Source organism: Siphateles boraxobius, unplaced genomic scaffold, assembly GCF_051911475.1.
Source record: "Siphateles boraxobius isolate OS27281-9 unplaced genomic scaffold, OSU_SipBor_1 32, whole genome shotgun sequence".
NCBI lineage: Eukaryota > Metazoa > Chordata > Actinopteri > Cypriniformes > Leuciscidae > Siphateles > Siphateles boraxobius.
In genome coordinates, this window is record NW_027508942.1 from 2,956,704 (window position 1) to 2,976,106 (window position 19,403).

At 38.2% G+C, this 19,403-nt stretch overlaps 1 protein-coding gene across 2 annotated transcripts; it reads right to left on the reverse strand.

Moving 5' to 3' along the window:
* Nucleotides 1-30: 30 nt before the first annotated feature.
* Nucleotides 31-9,461, reverse strand: siae (sialic acid acetylesterase). 2 transcript variants are annotated; one of them, XM_077194542.1, is made up of 10 exons: nucleotides 9,307-9,461; nucleotides 7,426-7,587; nucleotides 7,123-7,283; nucleotides 6,904-7,042; nucleotides 6,529-6,712; nucleotides 5,722-5,858; nucleotides 5,506-5,639; nucleotides 5,068-5,222; nucleotides 4,767-4,965; nucleotides 31-1,489 (listed from the first exon to the last, which is right to left on the reverse strand). In XM_077194542.1, the coding sequence occupies exons 1-10, from the start codon at nucleotides 9,431-9,433 to the stop codon at nucleotides 1,253-1,255; spliced, it is 1,635 nt and encodes a 544-aa protein (XP_077050657.1). In that variant the 5' UTR covers nucleotides 9,434-9,461; the 3' UTR covers nucleotides 31-1,252. The 2 variants fall into 2 exon arrangements, with proteins under 2 accessions (XP_077050657.1, XP_077050656.1); XM_077194541.1 differs by having other exon boundaries at nucleotides 5,722-5,846; nucleotides 9,307-9,447.
* Nucleotides 9,462-19,403: the final 9,942 nt, after the last annotated feature.

The following is a 19,403-nucleotide window of genomic DNA, read 5'->3' on the forward strand; positions in this document are numbered from 1 at the left end:
ATAAAATAAATACAACTGCAGAAAACATTATTGGGTTAAACTTCAGTTTATTGTTCATATAAATGTCTTTCTAAATTAACATTAATGTGAATGAGAGTTTGCAGTCTACATTGAATACAGTGAGAATGTATTGAATGAGTCTTCACTTGTGAATAGACTATGGAGTCCACATATTCAAGAATAAATCTGGACATTCATTAATCTGAACAATGAGAATAAATGCTGTGAAGTTTTTGAGGTTTACAGGTATATATATTAATATTCGATCAATTCGAGACACTCGTCACAGTGAAGGAGAAAGTGCCTGTTTTAACCTCTCAAGTCTCAATTCATGTTTGTCTGTGAATCGAACTATAACTATAAGTAACGTTCCAACTACATTAAAGGTCTAGTAGACTATCTGCTTAATATCTGCAAAAACCTTAATTTGATGGTTTATTTATTTATATAGCACAGTTTAATACAACTCACGTTGCCCAAAGTGCTTCAAAATCACAAACTAAAAAGCACAAAAAAAGATAGCAGAAATAAACATATCCACATCACATAGACAATAACCCATTTAGGAAAACTCTCCATTTGAATTTAAATTATTTTATATACAACCCTTTTAATGAAACTAATAATGTAAAATAAAAAGTCACAGATTCATATTTCTTTGCCGACTTTATCATCTTTGCTGCAGCATTCTGGATTTTCTGTAAACGCTTATTTACTTATAGTTAGTAGAATGTCTAAAGTGGACCATTGAAATAAATTGTAACCTCTTTCTCTGTTTTGCATCTCAGTGAAAGGCAAATAATACTTTCTAATTAGTGCCGGAAAACCCTACACTTTACATTGATTTATTTTATTAATCAATGTATATAAAAATATCATACTATGAAATCTCCACTGAACAAAATGTAACTGCTAGAGGACGAAAATAAACCTCAAACAATTTATGAAACATTAACATTAGACACAGTAGTATTTAATATAATACCACAGAAAAAGTGTGACCTTTAAAAAAAGGACACATCCAAAGTGCAATTGTGTGGAAGCTCTCCAGTCAAGTACAGATTGATGTGCAAGAATTCAATCTGGGGTAGAGATAGACATGCATTTTGTTCTCTGCATTCGCACTGGAGTGACCTTATGTACTTTGAGAAGAGCTGTAGTAAATGATTAGACATCAGACACAAATTACAGACATTTCCAGCTTATACATGAAGAAACATTTTTAAAACATGATGGTACAGTATCCTGCTGGTCACGGTTTTGTAATGGCCAGGATGAATGGTGGTGCAGGTAAGAGTCGATTATTGCTGTAGATGGGACAGGCTTTAAATTGACAGGGCCAGTCTGTCCAGAGATAACGCACCGCAGTAATTGAAGCAACTGTACACGGTGGTTTAGATACAAAGACATAATTTAAGCCATGCTTTATTATGGGAACAGGCAACCAATTGTTGTTTGATCCACACATTTTATCCTCAGAGCAGCAGATCTACGGTAGAAAAAAAAAGCATACACAGTCAAGGTAAGTTCCACAGTAGCATTCTCATCTTAAAGGAAGGGTAGGCAATTTGAGAGGCTAGCAATAGCAATAGCGCAAGCAAGTGCGCGGAGGTATGCAAATACTTAGGCCCCATCCACACTACTACGGTTTAGCTTAGAAGCGGAGACCTTTTGCTACGTTTGCATCTCCCGTCAAAACTAAAACAGAAAAAACGAAGACTTACAACGGAGAAGTTTAGAAACGCTGCTGACCTCGTTTTGAATCGCCGGAGGGCGTTTTATAGCCTGACTATGTCAGACTTCGTACTTCCGCTCAATTTCATTTCGCTTCTGTACTTAGTCTGAGACATCGACATGTCTCTCAGTTTTCCTCTGGCCTGAAAACAGCCGGCCAATCAACGAACAGGGGGCAGGCTGAGAGCCGTGACGTAGACGCTAAGCGCCGAGTTTAAAGCTATGGTATACGATTTCAAAGATTGTTCATTATTAATATCCTCGTTTAGATGCTGGTTATTGTTATATAGTACAATCCTAACAATATGAATAGAAAAAAGAATAAAAAAAATCCATTCACTCTATTGGCTGTACAGCAGAAGAGAAGTTGACCAATGTAAGCTGTCCGGCCGGACAGCTTACATTGGTCAACTTCTCTCAACCAATTACCAGCTCCACCTGAAACTCCTCCTGGCGCTCGCGTCTCCACCGCACCCGCCCCCGGTTAGCTAGCTAAGTAGCATATCAGCAATGGATAAAAAAAAAAAAGACAGCAGCAAGCGTGCTGCCCCTACAGTAAAGTTAGGACGAAAGAGAAAGTCATAGAGGAAAAAAAAATGTGAAGAACGCCGAACTTTGAGTAGGATAAATATAAGGTCCACCAGTGACCGTTGGAGGAACCTTCAGGAAGATCTGGGACTGAAGACCGACGCTGACACGGCTGACTTTTTGTTGAGCAGGTAAACATTTATTTATACTTTTATGGTGTGACGTGTTACATAAATAGCTTTTTATCAGTTTGACAACTTGCTCCTGCTGCCGGTCGGCATTGGAATGTTAGCCGTTTAGCATCGCCTATCACGGGTCAAAGTTATTATATTTCTTGAAGTCCTTGAATATATTTCAGTAGGCCTAGCGGGTTTCTGTTCGAGCCGATCGAAATTTGAACAAGATGCGCTGTGTGCTGCAATAACAATTACTGAAAACCTTAGCAATACTAGTAGTATTATACTAATGGTGGTGGGGAGTTTAGAACATTTCATGTGTTGCTAATCTTGCGTTGACGTGAACTCAAACGTGACATTGAATTGTTGATGAAGCAACTAAGTTCAAGTGTCTAAAGGCAATTTTACATATGATGTGTGTCCGATGTTTACTACCGGTGATCACAGCTTGACTGAGTGACGTTGTTCAATTCGTTTCCCGGTGGGAGGGATCAGGTAGCACAGAGGGGAGGAGTTTGTGTGTGGAGGGGCGGGATGAGCTTTTTAAAACTTCCCTAACGTCTCAGGCTTTCTCGACCGATTTTTAACATCGTATACTACAGGGGTGTGAACCTACACTGGTCTCACGGTTCGGTTCGATTAGGATTATCATGTCATCGATTCAGTTCAATTCGATATCATGGCGGTGCACTGCACCTGCAATTTAAATTTTTACTCCAAAAGTGATGTGTGCGTGCGCGCGCGCGTGTTCGCCTGTTCGGGAAGTCGCACTGACAGAAACAGTGACATTCCAGTTTAAGTTTCAAGGGAGTAAAGCCTGTTTATGCCATTTAGTAAATGAAATTGTGTCAAATCAATTTTGTTGTAAAGAAATGTTCATTTAAAAGCAGCGCTCATTCATCAGTGTATAATGTTACCATAGAGATGCGCGCATCAACCGTCGCCGAGCCCGCTGTTGAAGGTGATGATCATCCATTTATAATCACGCGTAACAACACATAATAATTGTAATTTGACCATCGGGTTCGGATACTTAAATCAGCTCTATGTGTGCGTGACATGAGCGCGCACAGCGCGTGTCTTCTCCAGGTCGTGCTTACCAGGTTGTTCATTAGAGCCGAAATGTGCCCAGAATAGATGTAGGCTTTTAAATTATTCGGAGCATTTTTAATTACTCGCACTCGCCTCCTCTGCCATTGTATGCTACCGCGACAAAGCACACACGCGATAAATGACCTCAGAAAAGCGTCAGTATAACCGGTTATGGTCTATTACTGAACCGATACCGCATCGTCCACGTCTGCATCGCGATGCATCGTAGAAACGATTTATTTCGACACCCCTAGTATACTATAGCTCTAAGATTGGGGAAATCGAAAACGACCGCGGATATGGAGACACAGGACGCAATTCGCTCTGTTGTGGAGAATATTCCTGGCATTTCCAAACTGAAGGCCGAACAAGAAGAGTGTTTGGTAAACATTTTGAATGTAGGTGATGTCGTGGCCCTACTCCCGACAGGTTTTGGTAAAAGTTTAATTTATCAAATATTACCGATCGTCAGCGAGAAACTGGGGAGCCCAAAGGCCGGCAAGGCCATAGTTGTGATTGTGTCCCCCTTGGTTGCACTCATGGAGGATCAGGTTAAGGAGGCAGCAAAACTCGGTCAGCCATGTTCACTCCGGTATTTCGCTTGATGGTTTTGTTTTCGATTCATACATATGTTTACAGTGGAAGTTCGATGCGGCTGAGCTGGCGAATAACACACGTAATAACCAAACGTTATGTGATTGGCTTACGGGTAACCAATGATTTTATACTTCAGACAAACGCCCCCCCCCGCCCCCCCCCAACCCCCCGCGATAAAGAAAACACTTTTCAATGATGCCATTCCAGACTCTGTCTATGAAGCAAAGCGAAGTATTTCCAGGCTAGGGGTTTTAGTGAAGACGGGTCAAAACGGAGGACTTTAGAAACGATGTAGCAGAGGCTCACGCTCGGCTCTCTGATTGGGTGTCATACAACGGAAAAACATATTAATAAACATTTTAATTCTCCGTTTCTAAACTAAAACGCAGTAGTGTGGATGGGGCCTTAGGTTGACTGGAAGGTAGGACAGCCTATAATTGCATTCGGACCGAATACAGTGATTGAATGAACATTTTTTGGCCTCGAGACTTCCACAAAAGCTATACTAGTTAATTGTTTTAATATTTAGACCACTTCTATTATTGATTGCTATCAGGATGTGAAGAGAGTTTCAACCAGTATAACAAAAGTGTTTATAAACAACTTTGAAGTACTTAAATGTTTTGAAGGTTATCTTACCTCAAAAAAATCATCATCTTTATCATCATTACGGATGGCATTAACATCCTGATTAAACACGATGCTAATGAAAGACTGGTTGAGCATGGCCTGAGTAGGGAAAGGTCCTTGGAAAGACACGTTCTTCTCCCCATAGGCGACAGCTCTTGCCCCAAGCACAAGTCTGTACGCCACGTCCCGTTTATACTCTGGGTGGATACTATTGAACCCCCCAAAACAGGCAAATAAGCATGTTAGAGTCCAGCACTTCCATTAAACTATTGGAATAACACTTTAACTACCAGTTTCTGCTCCTCCTCACCTTCCCCAGGGGGACTTTTGATCAGGTACATCGATAGCAACAGCCATAAAGGTGTTCTTCATACGTTCATTAGGGGCAAAGCCATAGTCTGCTGTCTGATGCCAGCGTATTTCTCTGAACCCATCAAGCTGATCGTTTTTGCGATATGTGCTTAGCTAGAAATGAAATGGAAGTTCAATTTAATTTCATGTTATAAGTATTGATGACATATAGCACTTAAGATATTTTCCTTCCATTACTGACTATTTAAGAAAGTGGTGCTCACTGCAGAGCCAAATGACAGCCAGATCCCACTCTCTTGAGGTAATGGATGGAGTTAAGTATGTTTAGTGTGTTGTTGGACTTTCTAGCTCCACCCATTACATCCAGCGAGGGGGAGCTGGACGTCCAGCTCCTCCCACTGGCTCTGCAGGGGGCAGCATCTCCATTTAAGAGTACCTGTACGAATCCAAATGGGAAGTCTAGTGCAGTTTGGCCAACTGAGCCTTCATGGAAAGCCATCCTCCAGTCATCAATCATGGCAGGGAAAGAGCAGTTGTATTTATCCCTATTGTAGTTTGCATTAGCCTCACCTGAGACAAAGAGCAAAGGTAAAAATAGCAAGTCTTTGCACCTGTTATAAAGGGCTATAATTCTTCACCTGAGAAGTACTACCTTGGTACCATATGGCTCCTGTTATGGTCATGTTGAGTAATGGATGGATCATGGCATTCCACAGCACTGAACTCGTCCATTTAGCAGAGATGTTCCCAAAGAAGTAACTTTGCACAGGCGGAGGGCTATAAGGAACACTGTAGTGAATTCAGGCACAGAAGTTGAGAATGTTAAATGAGAAGCAATTCGATAGCATCTATATTTTAATGTATTTTACAAACTATTCATTCAACCAACCACATTTACTTATGTAGGTCAATAATGTACTATACAAGAGTGTTCATGATAAAGAAAAGAACAATCTTTTTAGTAGTTAAAAAAATGTGCCAAGTTCTTGGAATTGTACTGCTTGTTGATTTCATGTGCAAGAAAAATTAATATGATACTTAAAGTTTTTTGGGGAGTTTAAACCTGAACTAAACCCACCTTGTCATTCACCGGTAAAATATTCAGATATTTTTATATACTACTGACCTAGACACACAGTCATGATGGTGTGCAAGGTTCTTTTTTATTTAATTTCCTGTTTTTTCAGCAAGTTTTGTTAAAATATTTTTTTTCTATGAAAAGGAGTCTTTGAAGAATAGAAAGTTCTATTTGAAATATATATTTTTTGTAACATTATTATCAACATTATAAATCTTTACTCTCACTTTTGATAAATTTAATGCATCCTTGCGGAAAAAAAGTATTAATTTCTTTCCCCCTAAAAAAAAATCCTACTTATACCAAACTTTTGAAGGTTTTCCTTTCAGAATTTCATTTACCCCCAGCTCAACTTAAAAACAGGGTGATTTAGTGTTATACCTGGTCATTGAGCTCTTCAATCCACACTTGTGAAGCGACCTTGGTGTTGACCAGGCTTCCACAGGTGTGCCTCCCCAACACGTCTCTACTAGTCCGATGGGATATTTCCGTGTCTCATAGAGATAGCGACCAAAGAGCCAGCAAACTGCAGAGAAATGGCTAAATTCCTTTCCACCAAGTAATTCTAGAATGAGGAACACAAAAAGAAATTTCTCTTCAGGAAAATCTACAGTGTTATGCATACCTTTTGCTAACAATTTTTCATTTATATCTAGAAAACAAAAAACAGGTTGGATATCATTCTTAAGATAAAACAGGAATGCAACAAATACCCCATTTTAGCTGATTTGTAAGAACGTATTCGATATGTCATACCTGCTGTTGGTCGGGACCAAGGAACTTCCACTCCTGCAAGATCAATAAGTTCCTCCTCACTCTTCTCCAAGGCAGCCTGGAAGATCCTCACGTCAGGAAACTTAGACGCCATGGCCAGCTCCTCTGTTGCATTTATCAACTTTTGAAGAACAAGAGACATTTTGGGTTTACTACACATTTGAAAGATGACAACTTTAAGGGTTAAGGAAATTTGCTCACTTGACCAACAGTGAATGCCATGTTACTCTGACCACTACATAACCAAATGTCTCCAAAGAGCACATCTGTAAGAGTGATTGAGCTGTTAGTTGTACTCTGAGATGCAGTCAATATGTAGGGACCACCGGCCTCCACGGGATTGAGAGTTGTGCGCCAAATACCTGTGAGACATTGAAGCCAGAATGCACTGTCATTGTTCTGAATTCTTCCAGGCAAATTGTTCATTAAATGATGTCCTTTTGCGTTTCGCAGAAGAAAGTCAGTCATACAGGTTTGAAATGACAAGAGTCATATGACACTTACCATTGATAACAGGAACAGAGTGTTTGGGCGCTTTGTGTGGTCCAGTCAATGACACCACAACCTTGGCTCCTGTCTGTCCAAATCCCCACACAACTGCTTTGGCTGGGGCTTTCTGCAGAACCATGTGATTCCCATAATAAGAAGAGAATCGTAACACTTCCACTGGGAATACAAATAAAGTAACATACGCTTTTGAAATAATGGTAAGATAAGATTGCATTGAAGACCAACTATGAATCGGTTCTTCGAACAGTTACAGTAATTTAAAAGAATTTGGGTGTTTCTGGCTTCATCCTAGTAAAGGCTGCCATGTCATGAAACACCATTAATTTTAAGGATCCTTGGAAGGTGGTCTTTGTTTTGCATCCTTATTTCGGCATATTTTGAAAGATGCATCAAGTTTATCATTCACATCTCCCAATTACCCACAATCCTTTACATACATAAAAATGAATGAAAAAGAATGGGCAGAAAATGAGTCTGCACTGAGCTTGTCCAATTTTATTATGAAATGCAAGAAGAAAAAAAGTACAACATTTTCGAAGATGAAGGCATGTTGTAAATAAGTCACATAATTCTAAACTGCCCATGCCGTGATTGGTTGTCATTTGCTGAATTGCGTTAATTGTATTTATTTTTTAAAATAAAATTCAAAATTGTTCCAGAATTAAGCTTTTAATAGTATTCTTGTGCCATGACCTCGAGGCAGAAACCTTTATAATGTAGCCACGCAGGTTTATGTGGCCTTCAAGTGGAGTTGGAAATATCATAATTACGAGTTGACATGAATGACAGAGCAAACTTGTATTTACAAATGGGAAACTCGAAAGGGAACTCTAGATCATACACTGGTTGCTGAGTTGAAAGGGGCATGTCAACTTAAATATTGCTTACATCTATAGTGTGAAGAATAGGCTATATATTTAATCTAGTATATCTAGAGATCAATGAGCAGAAAATAAATCTGTAGTGAATTATAATTAATGAATGATGATGCAAGTTATTTAAAATTTACAAGCTGCAATCATTTTTAGATGTAGTTATTTGGGTTTATTTTTGTACAAAATAGGCTAATTCTTGTGTTTTGTATACCTCCATGTTATGAGTAGCTATGTAAGGCAGCATAGTATAGTATAATGATACTAACTAGACTTTATCATTATATCTAGCCTTTAATGCGGAGGAAGAATAAACTAAGTCATGCTGGGCAAAAAAATTATAAAAAAAACCCGTCATGACGGTGACGCTATTACGCATTAGCTATTACGTCATTACATGATCCTCAACCACCCCCGCCCGCGTGACATATCACATGCATGCTGTAAACAAACACGTCCTTAAAAAAAGATCCTGTGTAAGCACACACTGTTGTTTATTACGCGTTTTTGCTAAAACGTATAAAACCAGGATGTTTTATTTTTAGTATTTCTGCTCTCTTGTTTTTAAAGTAAGTTACTGTGCGCCCCTCAGTCAACTTATTGGAACACTCTGTTTATAAGGATTTTCACTATGTTTAGAATCAGCTCAAGCTCAGTTTTAGTCATCGATTCGTGAACAAAACGTCCGGTTTAGTGGTCATTTATTAATTAATTCACTGAAAAGATCCAGACTCGTTCACAAACAACACCGATACTGCGTTGACATATACTTGCACTTTCAGCTGGTCTGGATTTCACATAATGTAAAATTGCATAGCTTACGCTTAACTAATTTATGTTTGCGTTCGAGTTCAATAAATCCATTTGTAGCTACAGCATCAGATAGAATATGCACATATCTCCAATGCATGTCAAAACCTATTTGAAAAGTGCATTGAAACCTGCAAGACACGCTGAAAAAAATATAAAATATCAATGTAATTAGCTGTATATTGTGACTTACCTGCCGAGAAAACGCTGGAAATTGCGCTCAAAACTATTGAGAAAATAAGCGGAATCAACATCTTTCCTATTGATTCAAAACAAGGAAGTGCGTAACAGCGCAGTGCAGTAAAGCAGAAGCTGAGCATTCATAGTGCCAAACCCCTTTTACTGTCTGTGTGCCAAACCGCTCGCTTCACTTAAACGTTACTCAACAGGTTTACCGGATATTGTTACAGATGTGCATATCCAAATAGACTTTGGATTTTCTAAGTGACCATTGTCCCCTTTATAGCCTAACTTAAATGACATGCGGTTTTTATTTATTTCAATGCAACTGAACAAGCATGTTAAAGAAAAACAAAATTATTGTTATTGATTTGTTGTGATGTGAATATTTACAAATCTTATGCATTTATATTGGACTCATGTCTGATTGCACTGTAAAAAAATGAATCTTGAATAAAGCAATAAACAGTCATTAATTAATTTTAGTAACATAAACAAATGTGTATAACTGATTACAAAAACTATGTTACGAATGGAATTCTGTCAGTTTACAGTTTTTGATTAAATAGCTAATACATTGATTTGTTCATTTTTACCTCTAAAAACGGTACAATTAACAGTATTTTACTGTAAAATTACATGAGATGTCCAGTTAGATCTGTTACAATTTAAATTAAACAAAACAAAACAATAAAAGATAATCACTTATCAGCATTGCAATGTGCCTGTCGACACTGAATAGCACCAATCACGCTGTCAATAGATGCAGACACCAGTGACCCACTTCATCATCTTTGCTTACATTTCAGTTAACATGGCATCCCATCAGTCTAATTGCATCCTGGCAGAGGCTAATTGACTGCCTAAATTTGCAACATCATTACAGCTGATGGGATGGTATTCAAGATAAAAGCTTTACATATGTCTAATCGAGAGAGAGAGAGAGAGAGAGAGAGAGAGAGAGAGAGAGAGAGAGAGAGAGAGAGAGAGAGAGAGAGAGAGAGAGAGAGAGAGAGAGAGAGAGAGAGAGAGAGAGAGAGAGAGAGAGAGAGAGAGAGAGAAATATGTTGATCAATCAGCTAGTTAAAACCCAAAGGGAAGGGATAAAGAAACAGGGGTTTTAAATGGTCAGTGAATCATTACTGAATAATTAGGTCATTAGAGGAAGTTGAAGCATATAGCATGGGCAGTTGCTTTTATATTAAACAAAAATGCTGTGCTTCAGTTAATGGAGATATTTTGCACACTAGCTTTAGCTTGGGAAGGGATTGGGAACATTTACTTGGTCTTGTAAATGGTAAAAACAAAAGTCCTCCCTTGTTTTATAATTACATCTCATATTTCAAATATTAGAAAATTGTACTTGTATTTCATTTGGTGCCAGACCAGGGTTCCTCAAACATTTTACCGTTGTATTTCACCGTTTAAGTTTGGAAGTGAACAAGTTGATGGTGGGAGGAAGAATGATTTGAGCAGAAAATTTAAATGCAAAGTGAGCAATCGTAATGGCCATTAGCGTTTAATTAAGTCCTCCGGCATTATAAATCAAGATGCGACAGAAAGGGAGTATGAGGCCTGCATTTTAACACCAGCATGCTGATCTATTAGATGGCTTTCAGATGCACATGAACGCTGCACTTGGAAAAGAGCCAGTTTCTTGAACATCAGCTCCATCTATCTTGAGACTGAAGACATATACATTAGTTTGACAAATAGTCATATAACTGACCAGCATCATATATTTTCAGACCAATTTCAAGCATAAATTTAACACAGCTTTTGTCATCATGATAGAATAAATCTGCTGGTCCAGAGACAGTCAGTATTTGTCTGATGCAAAAAATGAATGCATTTAAAAAAAATGCATATTCTTTTCTGCTTTTAAATATTAGAAAATAAATGATTTATTTGTTGTAATACCTTACTATAACACCCTGATGTGCTCTGCATATTTAAATGTTTGATATAAAGATATAAACATAATGTTTGCTAACCTTTTATCTTCTTCTGCTTACAATGAATGCAAAGGAAGAATTATAAAATGGCAGATTAAAAAATGTATTCTATAAAAACAGAATCTGCAAAGAAAAGATATTCTGTAATAAACGTTATCAAGCTCTTTAGACTCCAGCACGAAATTGGACTGACAATGACACCGTGTTCGTTCACAGCAAAAATCTCATTAATTGGGTGGAATTTAATTATATGCATCGCTTAGTCACTGTTATCTCCATTGCAGATGTTAACCTGAGATTCACTGCATGTCTTCTCTGAGGACAAGCATTGCTAATTAAATACATTTTGGACTTTGCATCTGCTGTGATGCATTTAATATTTAGTTAGGAAGAATACAGCCCAGATTTGTGTCATCAAATTTTGCTTCATGACACAATGTGACTTTTAGCCTGAAACAAATCACAGGTTTTTGTTTTCATGTTAAAGTTGTCATGACATGAGAAATCAAATATGCCTTGATCTTTGGACATATAAGAGGTCTTTAACATTAAAACATTCTGCAGTTTTCATAGCTTAAAACATCCTCCTCATTAAAAACAAATACTTTCTTTAATCAAGCTACAAAAACAGCTTGTTTTGATATTGCATGATATGTGACGTCACACGATCAAATTCATTTGCATATGACCGCCTCCAGAGAAAGACATCGGCGAATAATTAAACATCATCACCCCATAGGCCCCGCCCACTGGTGTTCAGTCACTTAACCACTGACATTCTCCTTCACTGGATGTGAGCGTCACATCAAAATCAAATAAAACCCACTATAATCACTGACGCTGTCTACACTGATACAGTATACAGATGTGTGTTCAGTTTCTGACACACTCCACACGCTTGAGTCTGTCGACAAGGTTCGCTTTGACGTGTCCCGTTTAAACAGCCGGTTTGTGTCTCTCTACAGACTTCAGAAGGATCCCAGCGTCGGGAACAAGTGGATGTTTTTTTAATGGCGTCCCGGATCACGTCGGAGGATTACATCTTTATTCGGAGCATTTAGTTTTGTATACGAGACAGTGTTATGAAGAGTTTGCAAAGAAACTTTTTTTGAAAGATGAAGCAGCAACTGTATTGGATCTGACAGCAGCTGCATCACAAATCATAAGTAAATCATTTCATAATGCTTTGTCTGTAAATTACGGTTTTTCTATGGAAAATGTTTTCAAAATGCTTTCTCAGTGGGCGTTGATACTGTTTCCTATACAATGACGTTAGCCAATCATAACAGTGGCAGTTTACTGACAAGCCATAAAGAAGCAGCGCCTTAAAGTTACAGCGCCCCCAAAGTTACACTGTGTACTTTTTTAAGTATTTTATTAGCTTTATTCATAAATATGTCCTCATTGGTGTAAAATTACCTCTGCCAATTATCTGACTTATCCTCGTAAGCGAAGGATCCACTTATCTTTATTTACATGGGACGGTAAGTCCATGGAGGCTTCTTGAAAAACTATAATAGCAGAGAGGGACAAAAAGACCTAGCCTATCTAAAAGCGTTTCCACAACGCGTTTTCGTTCAGAGCCAGCGCCACGTGACTGAAACCAGCTGAAATGGACAAGGAGATCAGTGAGAGGCACTTGTCACGGCCCCGGCAAATTTGAAAGGCTGGACTGCACGGTACTTTATAATGCAGGACCATAGTTATGCCGAGCCACAGGAGAAGGAATCCTCATTGCAAAAAAAAAAAACCTTTTAATTGAAGTAAAAGGAAACGTGACCGGCGATTTCAAAAAACAAGGGTTAATGTCGAGATAGTTTATTCCAGGTGGAAAGAGCTAATGAAGGAGAAACACTTCGAAAGGGACACTGAAGTTGACAGGCAAGTCAATGTTACGGTCTAGATTACAAGCTTTTGTTGTAATCATTGCTTGGTTGTGTACTTTATTATATATGCAGCATAACAGTAGAACATGTATAGTTAAAATCTAAACAGGCTCTTTGATGAATAGCAGCATAGGCTATGTTTGATGTAATAAGGGTTGCATTTCATGCCTACATGTTGTCATAGCTTCTTGTTACATCATGGCTACTGTAGTTGCAACACGCATTTGAAAAAGCGAGGCGCTAGAGAGCAGTATTCGTTTGAATGCAAAATACAATTTCACCGCTATAGATGGGAGAAATTCCTACACATGTACCTTTAAAAACTGATCATTTCAGACAGAGGGTCAAAATGAGGTTTGAAAATAATTGTTTTTCTGTATATATATTTGTTTGTGCAAAAAAACATTAGGCCTATTAATGAGTGAACCTCAAGGAACAAAAAAAATAAAATCCATGACATGAACCCTTTAAATCTTATCAACATGACCTATCAGGTCACTCAATAATAATAATAATAATAATAATAATAATAATAATAATAATAATAATGCAATATTTACAGCCTCAGCTGCCTTTTATTATTAATCTAAATCCCCACTGTCTACCTGTCACAATTTAGATGGACAGATTCTCATTTCTATTTGATGGCAATGTTCCCAGCTTACAGTATGTTAAATGATTCAGTGCTTTCAAACTTAAAATATAGGGCTGCCTGGCATTAATAAAATAAAGCATTGTTTAAACAGCAAAGATAGACTACTTTGAAACTGCAGGAGCACATGTTTGTGAGTTTTGGAGCGGTGAAAATCAGGCTGGATGTGATACAAAGACAGACGTATGTTGATGGTTGATCTACTAGCTGCAGTTAGACTCCTGGTCAGCAGGGGGAGCTCAAATGACACTGAAATGTGTGTATGAGAGACACATTATCCAACACAGTAGCTCCTAGAGCTTTTAAATAGAGATGTAGTAGCCGCTCTACAGCAATACATTATATTATTCACTTCCCTTTACTTCTCTACTCACCTGTCCTGATACTCTTTCATTCTGGACAGATGAGATAGGCCTATACGTTAGATTTTGTTGCTGCAATTTTGCCATTACCCAACAAGACATAATTGAGTGCAACCTTAATGAGGAGAGGAGAGACTGCTGACTTAAATGAGACTAAATGTGTGCCTGTACTTGAAGGAGTACTCATTTAACTCTCCCTGTGAAGCTGTGCTTCTTGGTTTAAAGGAGTATGAGTCTGAATTTGCTTTAAAAATTTGTCGGAATTGCTAAGCTGTTTCATCATGCCGACAGGTATTTGGAGAACTGAAGGCTTTGTAGGTATAATTAACATGATTTGGGAGAGAAGAACATTTTAAAAACACATTGGGGAGAGCACCGAGAGAACAATTTAATTGTCTAGTGGTTGATCCTTCATACACTGCAAAAATACCTTTCCAGGACATTTCAGTAGGCACAAAAACTCCAAACAACATGATATAGGAGCTTTATTATTCAGCTTTTTACAGGGAACACCATTAAAAACACGGTAAGTGTAGCCCTCACAGCCTAGCTTTTATACCAGTCATGGCGCTACTCTGAATAAGGTCTATTGACGACGGCTAGTATTTAAGTCGTCAGCAGAACAATCCAAAAACACATTAAATAACAGTACAACCCATTTAAGAGATAATGTCCCTCACAGCCTCGCTTTCATTCCTGTAAAAAGTTAAAGATGGCGCTGCTGTGAATAAGGTCTATAGAATAGCCTTGCCCTTTTTAGCGCGTTCGTCTTCCGGTTTGTATTTCCACAGCAGGAAGGTAAAATCTTACGAATTTAAGAATGATCCGCTCGTTTTAAAATCATTTGTTATGGCATCCGCTTCAAACATTACTATGCTCATGATGAATTTTCTTCAAGTTTACAATAAATAAATCCACTTCACCAGCTAATTACTCTTCGACAGCGATGCCATAGAAATATAAAAACGGAATTGCCAAAAACGGAAGTTCAAACACAAAATTCTAAAGATGGCTCCTTGTTTCTGGTGTGCTTGTTTCTCTGGCGCATAAAATCTGTATAGCAACAGTGTATCTGACCGATCGTGTAAATGAAACTGGAGTCAAGAACAATCAACGAGTCCACAAATGGGCCGAGGCCTTATCCAAAATCGCACCTTATACCCTCACTCACTATTTATATATTTAGTCCACTGAATAAGAGCATGAAAATGAGTGAGCGAATTTGGACATCGAGTGCACCAGAAATGCTGTGGACGCCATCTTCTGGTGAAATGCGGGAATTCATTTGACACAACAGTAGATGCAGCCCAATACAAAATGTTCTAGTAACAATTGTGACAGCTGCCGTTGTGAGTGACAGTATCGCATGTTCTGGAGTTTATTGAAAGTTATATTAAACCGTCTGAAAACAAAACAGGGATACAAACTGTCTAAATATGTTCACCATGGTCCATGTCTGTATTTAGCCTAATAAAGAGTATAAACATTATAATTGCATCTGAATAAGACTATGATAGATACATGATAGAGCTGTTGTTAAACATTAACATGTTAAAATATGCTAACAACGTGTTAAATCATGCTAGCAACATACGAATCACGTTAACAGCATGCTAAAACAGTCTAGCAATGTGTTAAAACATGCTAGCTACTTGCTAGCAACATGCTAATAATTACTAGCAACATGTTCTTTCAGACTTTCAACTTTCAGACCTGGCTTTATCAAGCCAACATCAAAGTTTGTCAGCAAACGTTACTCATCTGGTTTTACATTATTATATTTTACTCAATATAGGGTCTGTTATTGTTGTTTACATGATGTACTGTTTTCCCAACAGCTATTTTCTTTCAGGTTTTGGATAAGGGAATTGTATTTTCCCCCCATAAACAGATGTTCTGTTTCACTGTTATCAATATGTAAATATTTATTCATGATTTATTTTTCAGATGACTACTATTTACCCCACAAGTATACGTTTTGAGAAAACTGAAGTTGTAAGCTGATCAGAGTAGCAATAAAGGCCTGTAAGTATTTGGAAACTGTCGGCCTAATGTTCGAAAAGAGTATGTCTTTGCCCCAGATTTAATCTCACTGGCAGGCAATAAACCAGTGAGCAATTTCTGAGAGAGAGACGAGCTTTGTATGACAGTGGAAAATCCCAGCAGATATGTCCGACCCACTGCATGCTCTTCATCATACCAGGGCCTGACAGCTCTATCATGTACGCAAATAAAATGACAGAAACAGCAATAAGGCCCTCATAAATCCCAGCAGCAGGGACATGCTATATGATCCCAATCTAATGGCCAGTATCCTCATATTGCAGCGTTTCAGTGTGTAGTGTCATGTAAACAGTCAGGGTGCTTCTAATGATGCATTGCAAATGCAAAACTGTGAGTGGTAAAATTGATTGCATGCTCCATGGGACGGCATGGTGATAATAGCCACGTGAAAGGTATTCATTTGAACCACTTTTTGATAGAACATACTGTATGCCAAATGCATTCTCTGTTTCCCTTTTAAGAGGAAAATCTCGAGTGATATTTATGATTCATGTGGAGGGAAAGCATTGTTAAAGGTATACTCCACCCAAAAACGAAAGAATTCTCATAGTTTACTCACCCTCAAGCCGTACCAGATGTATATGACTTTCTCTCTTTAGATTAACAAAAACGAAGATTTTTAGAAAAATAATCCATCTCTGGAAGTCCTTACAAAGCAAGTGTACAGGTCCTCCAAAGTTGACACTTTAAAAACCACACAAAGTGAATATGACAGTTGAATCACCCCAGTTGATAGAGTGCACTCTGCAACTGAAGCACACTGAGAATTTTAAAGATGTTTGGTACAAGATTAAAACATCATATCTTTATAAAGCTAAACCCTCAGTTGATAGATTAATGTGTTCTGAAGCAAAACTTCTAACAATTTAAACTGTTAACCATTGCTTCTGCCCAACTGTGAAATGTGGGTTTATGAATTCATGCTTGACAGACATCAGCATGTTATAAGCGCTGTGAAACTCACGCAACAAGAGATGGGGATTGATTACATGTTTGTGACGGTAAGAAACGGGCGATTTTAAACCGCGTTTTCAAAACTGTCTTTGGTTCACTGCAGTTTTAAGGAGAAAATACTCAGCAATGGTGTTGACTGATGAATTTACACATGGTTTTTCCTAAAGCATAAAACACCACATAGACATATAAACAACATTAAAAACTTGATTTTCACCACAGGGGGTCTTAAAAATATTCTTTTTTTTTTTTTTTTTACACACACCTATCATTTGCTTCAGAAGACATTGATTCATCAACTGGGGTCGTATCAATTACTGGTTGTGATTTTCTAAGTGTCAACTTTATTCCGTAAACTTGCTTTATGTAGCCTACACTGGGTTAAAAATGCTGGGTTGTTTGAAACATGGGTTTGTTTTCTTCTGAAGAAATAAAGTCATATACTTCTGGGACAACATGAGGGTGCATGAGTAAATAAAATAATCTGGGGGGTGCATCCCTTTAAGGCAAATCATGGCCTTGACTACAATGAAAAATGCTGCAGATTGCCTTGCCACGAAGGGTAAGCGAATCTACACTTCAACTGTGAAATCCGTTCCCAAGTCAGATGTCTTGGAATTATCTGAGGGCAAGAAGTGGAACAGGGCTGTCTCAGTCCTCGCCTGTGGACTGTCATGGTCCAGCCATCTGCACAAACCCTCAAGCCCCTATCAGGCATGCCCACTGGCCTCCTGAAAGCTTTTCCTTCTTTAGTTAGAGGGGGATATCAGGGGTGGGGATGAATATGGCCGGTGACATCTATATCAGGGAAGTAGAATATGAAACCCCACAGAGAAATGATTAATATTCATGTGCGAGCATATGGCTGTCCTTTGAAATAGCACAAAAAGTGCAAAGTTCTGCCACCATTCAACACAGAGTTTGCTCAAGCATGATACTCAGTGAAACAAACGGACTGTCCTCTGTATTTGCATTTCATTATTTCACGATTCATATTGAAATTCACAGAATGTCGGCTTTGAGATGGCCGTTTAGGATCTTTCAGCAACTATACCAATTCAGAATAAACAAGCTGATTATACATTCACAGCCAATCTTCATTTGCATTTCAAAACTGACAGTATCTGAAATTCGCATATGGCAAAGTTTAGCTTTATAAAGATATGATGTTTTAATCTTGTACCAAACATCTTTAAAATTCTCAGTGTGCTTCAGTTGCAGAGTGCACTTCCGAACAGATTAATTTCTAATTAATTTGACTGTACTTGCCCTCTTTAATTAGAAAGCAGAAATGGTGCACAAATACGAGCATGATGTTGCGTAAGGATATCTGAGTATGGTTCTTCTTGCCAGTTTATAGTGTTTCTAATTTGGCAGGGAGGAAAGTATAAAGCAACTGTCGAAACAAAAGCTGTCTCAACTGTAATATGACACTTCTCGGATTTCTTTCAGGCCGTTGTTGAGCTGCCGCCCTATCAGCATCCAAACCAATTTCATAGCTGACATACACAATAGTCACACATATTTTCAACATGGTTCTGCTGAGAAATATGCCTGGAGAAAGAAAGGATGAGGAGAGAAAAAAATAAAACTCTGACAAGCTCATCTACTCTGGGTAGGATATCTGGGGTTTATTTTTCCAGTCACATACAATGGCTCAAATCCAGCAGGCCTGTTATCTATTCAAGTCTATTTGTGAATAAAGAATAATGCCATTTGAAATTTGCATCCTTACTCATCATTGACATCACTGGACAGTAAGATTGTAGAAATAGGGGGCTAGAATTGATTCATATGTGCTTGTTTAGGCAAGCATTGCTATTACTATTTTAAAACCCTTTATCTTAACTTCATTGTAGGCTTACATTAATAGATGGACTCCAGCAATATCTAACCCAGAATATCATACAGTCTTAGAGATGTTTTTTTTTTTACATTGCAACCGCAAAGTAATACCCTGACAACCACCCATACCGTGAGTTTTGCCTGGGCAAACAACACATTTTCTTTACAGAACGTAAAATTGTAATTGATATGAAAAAGGTCCTTGTAAGTGAATTATGCTATTTATATTAATGCTACTTCTAAAGCTTCGTTCACACTGCCAGCAACATGCAGCGACAAAGCCACATATTCCCATTCATTTCAATGGAGGACTGGCGATTTCCGGCGACACAAGAGACAGTGACTGTTGGCGACAGGATGTAGGCGTGTCCAGTGAGATATGTTTTACTTTA

Bases quoted from the DNA above. Each gene is read 5' to 3' on its own strand.
- siae (XM_077194542.1), bottom strand. From the start codon at position 9,433: ATGCTCAGCTTCTGCTTTACTGCACTGCGCTGTTACGCACTTCCTTGT. The intron at 5,640-5,721 runs GTAGTACTTCTC...TCTTTGTCTCAG, and splicing joins AGGAGCCATATGGTACCAAG to GTGAGGCTAATGCAAACTAC. The intron at 1,490-4,766 runs GTAAGATAACCT...TTTCTACCGTAG, and splicing joins AAGATGATGATTTTTTTGAG to ATCTGCTGCTCTGAGGATAA.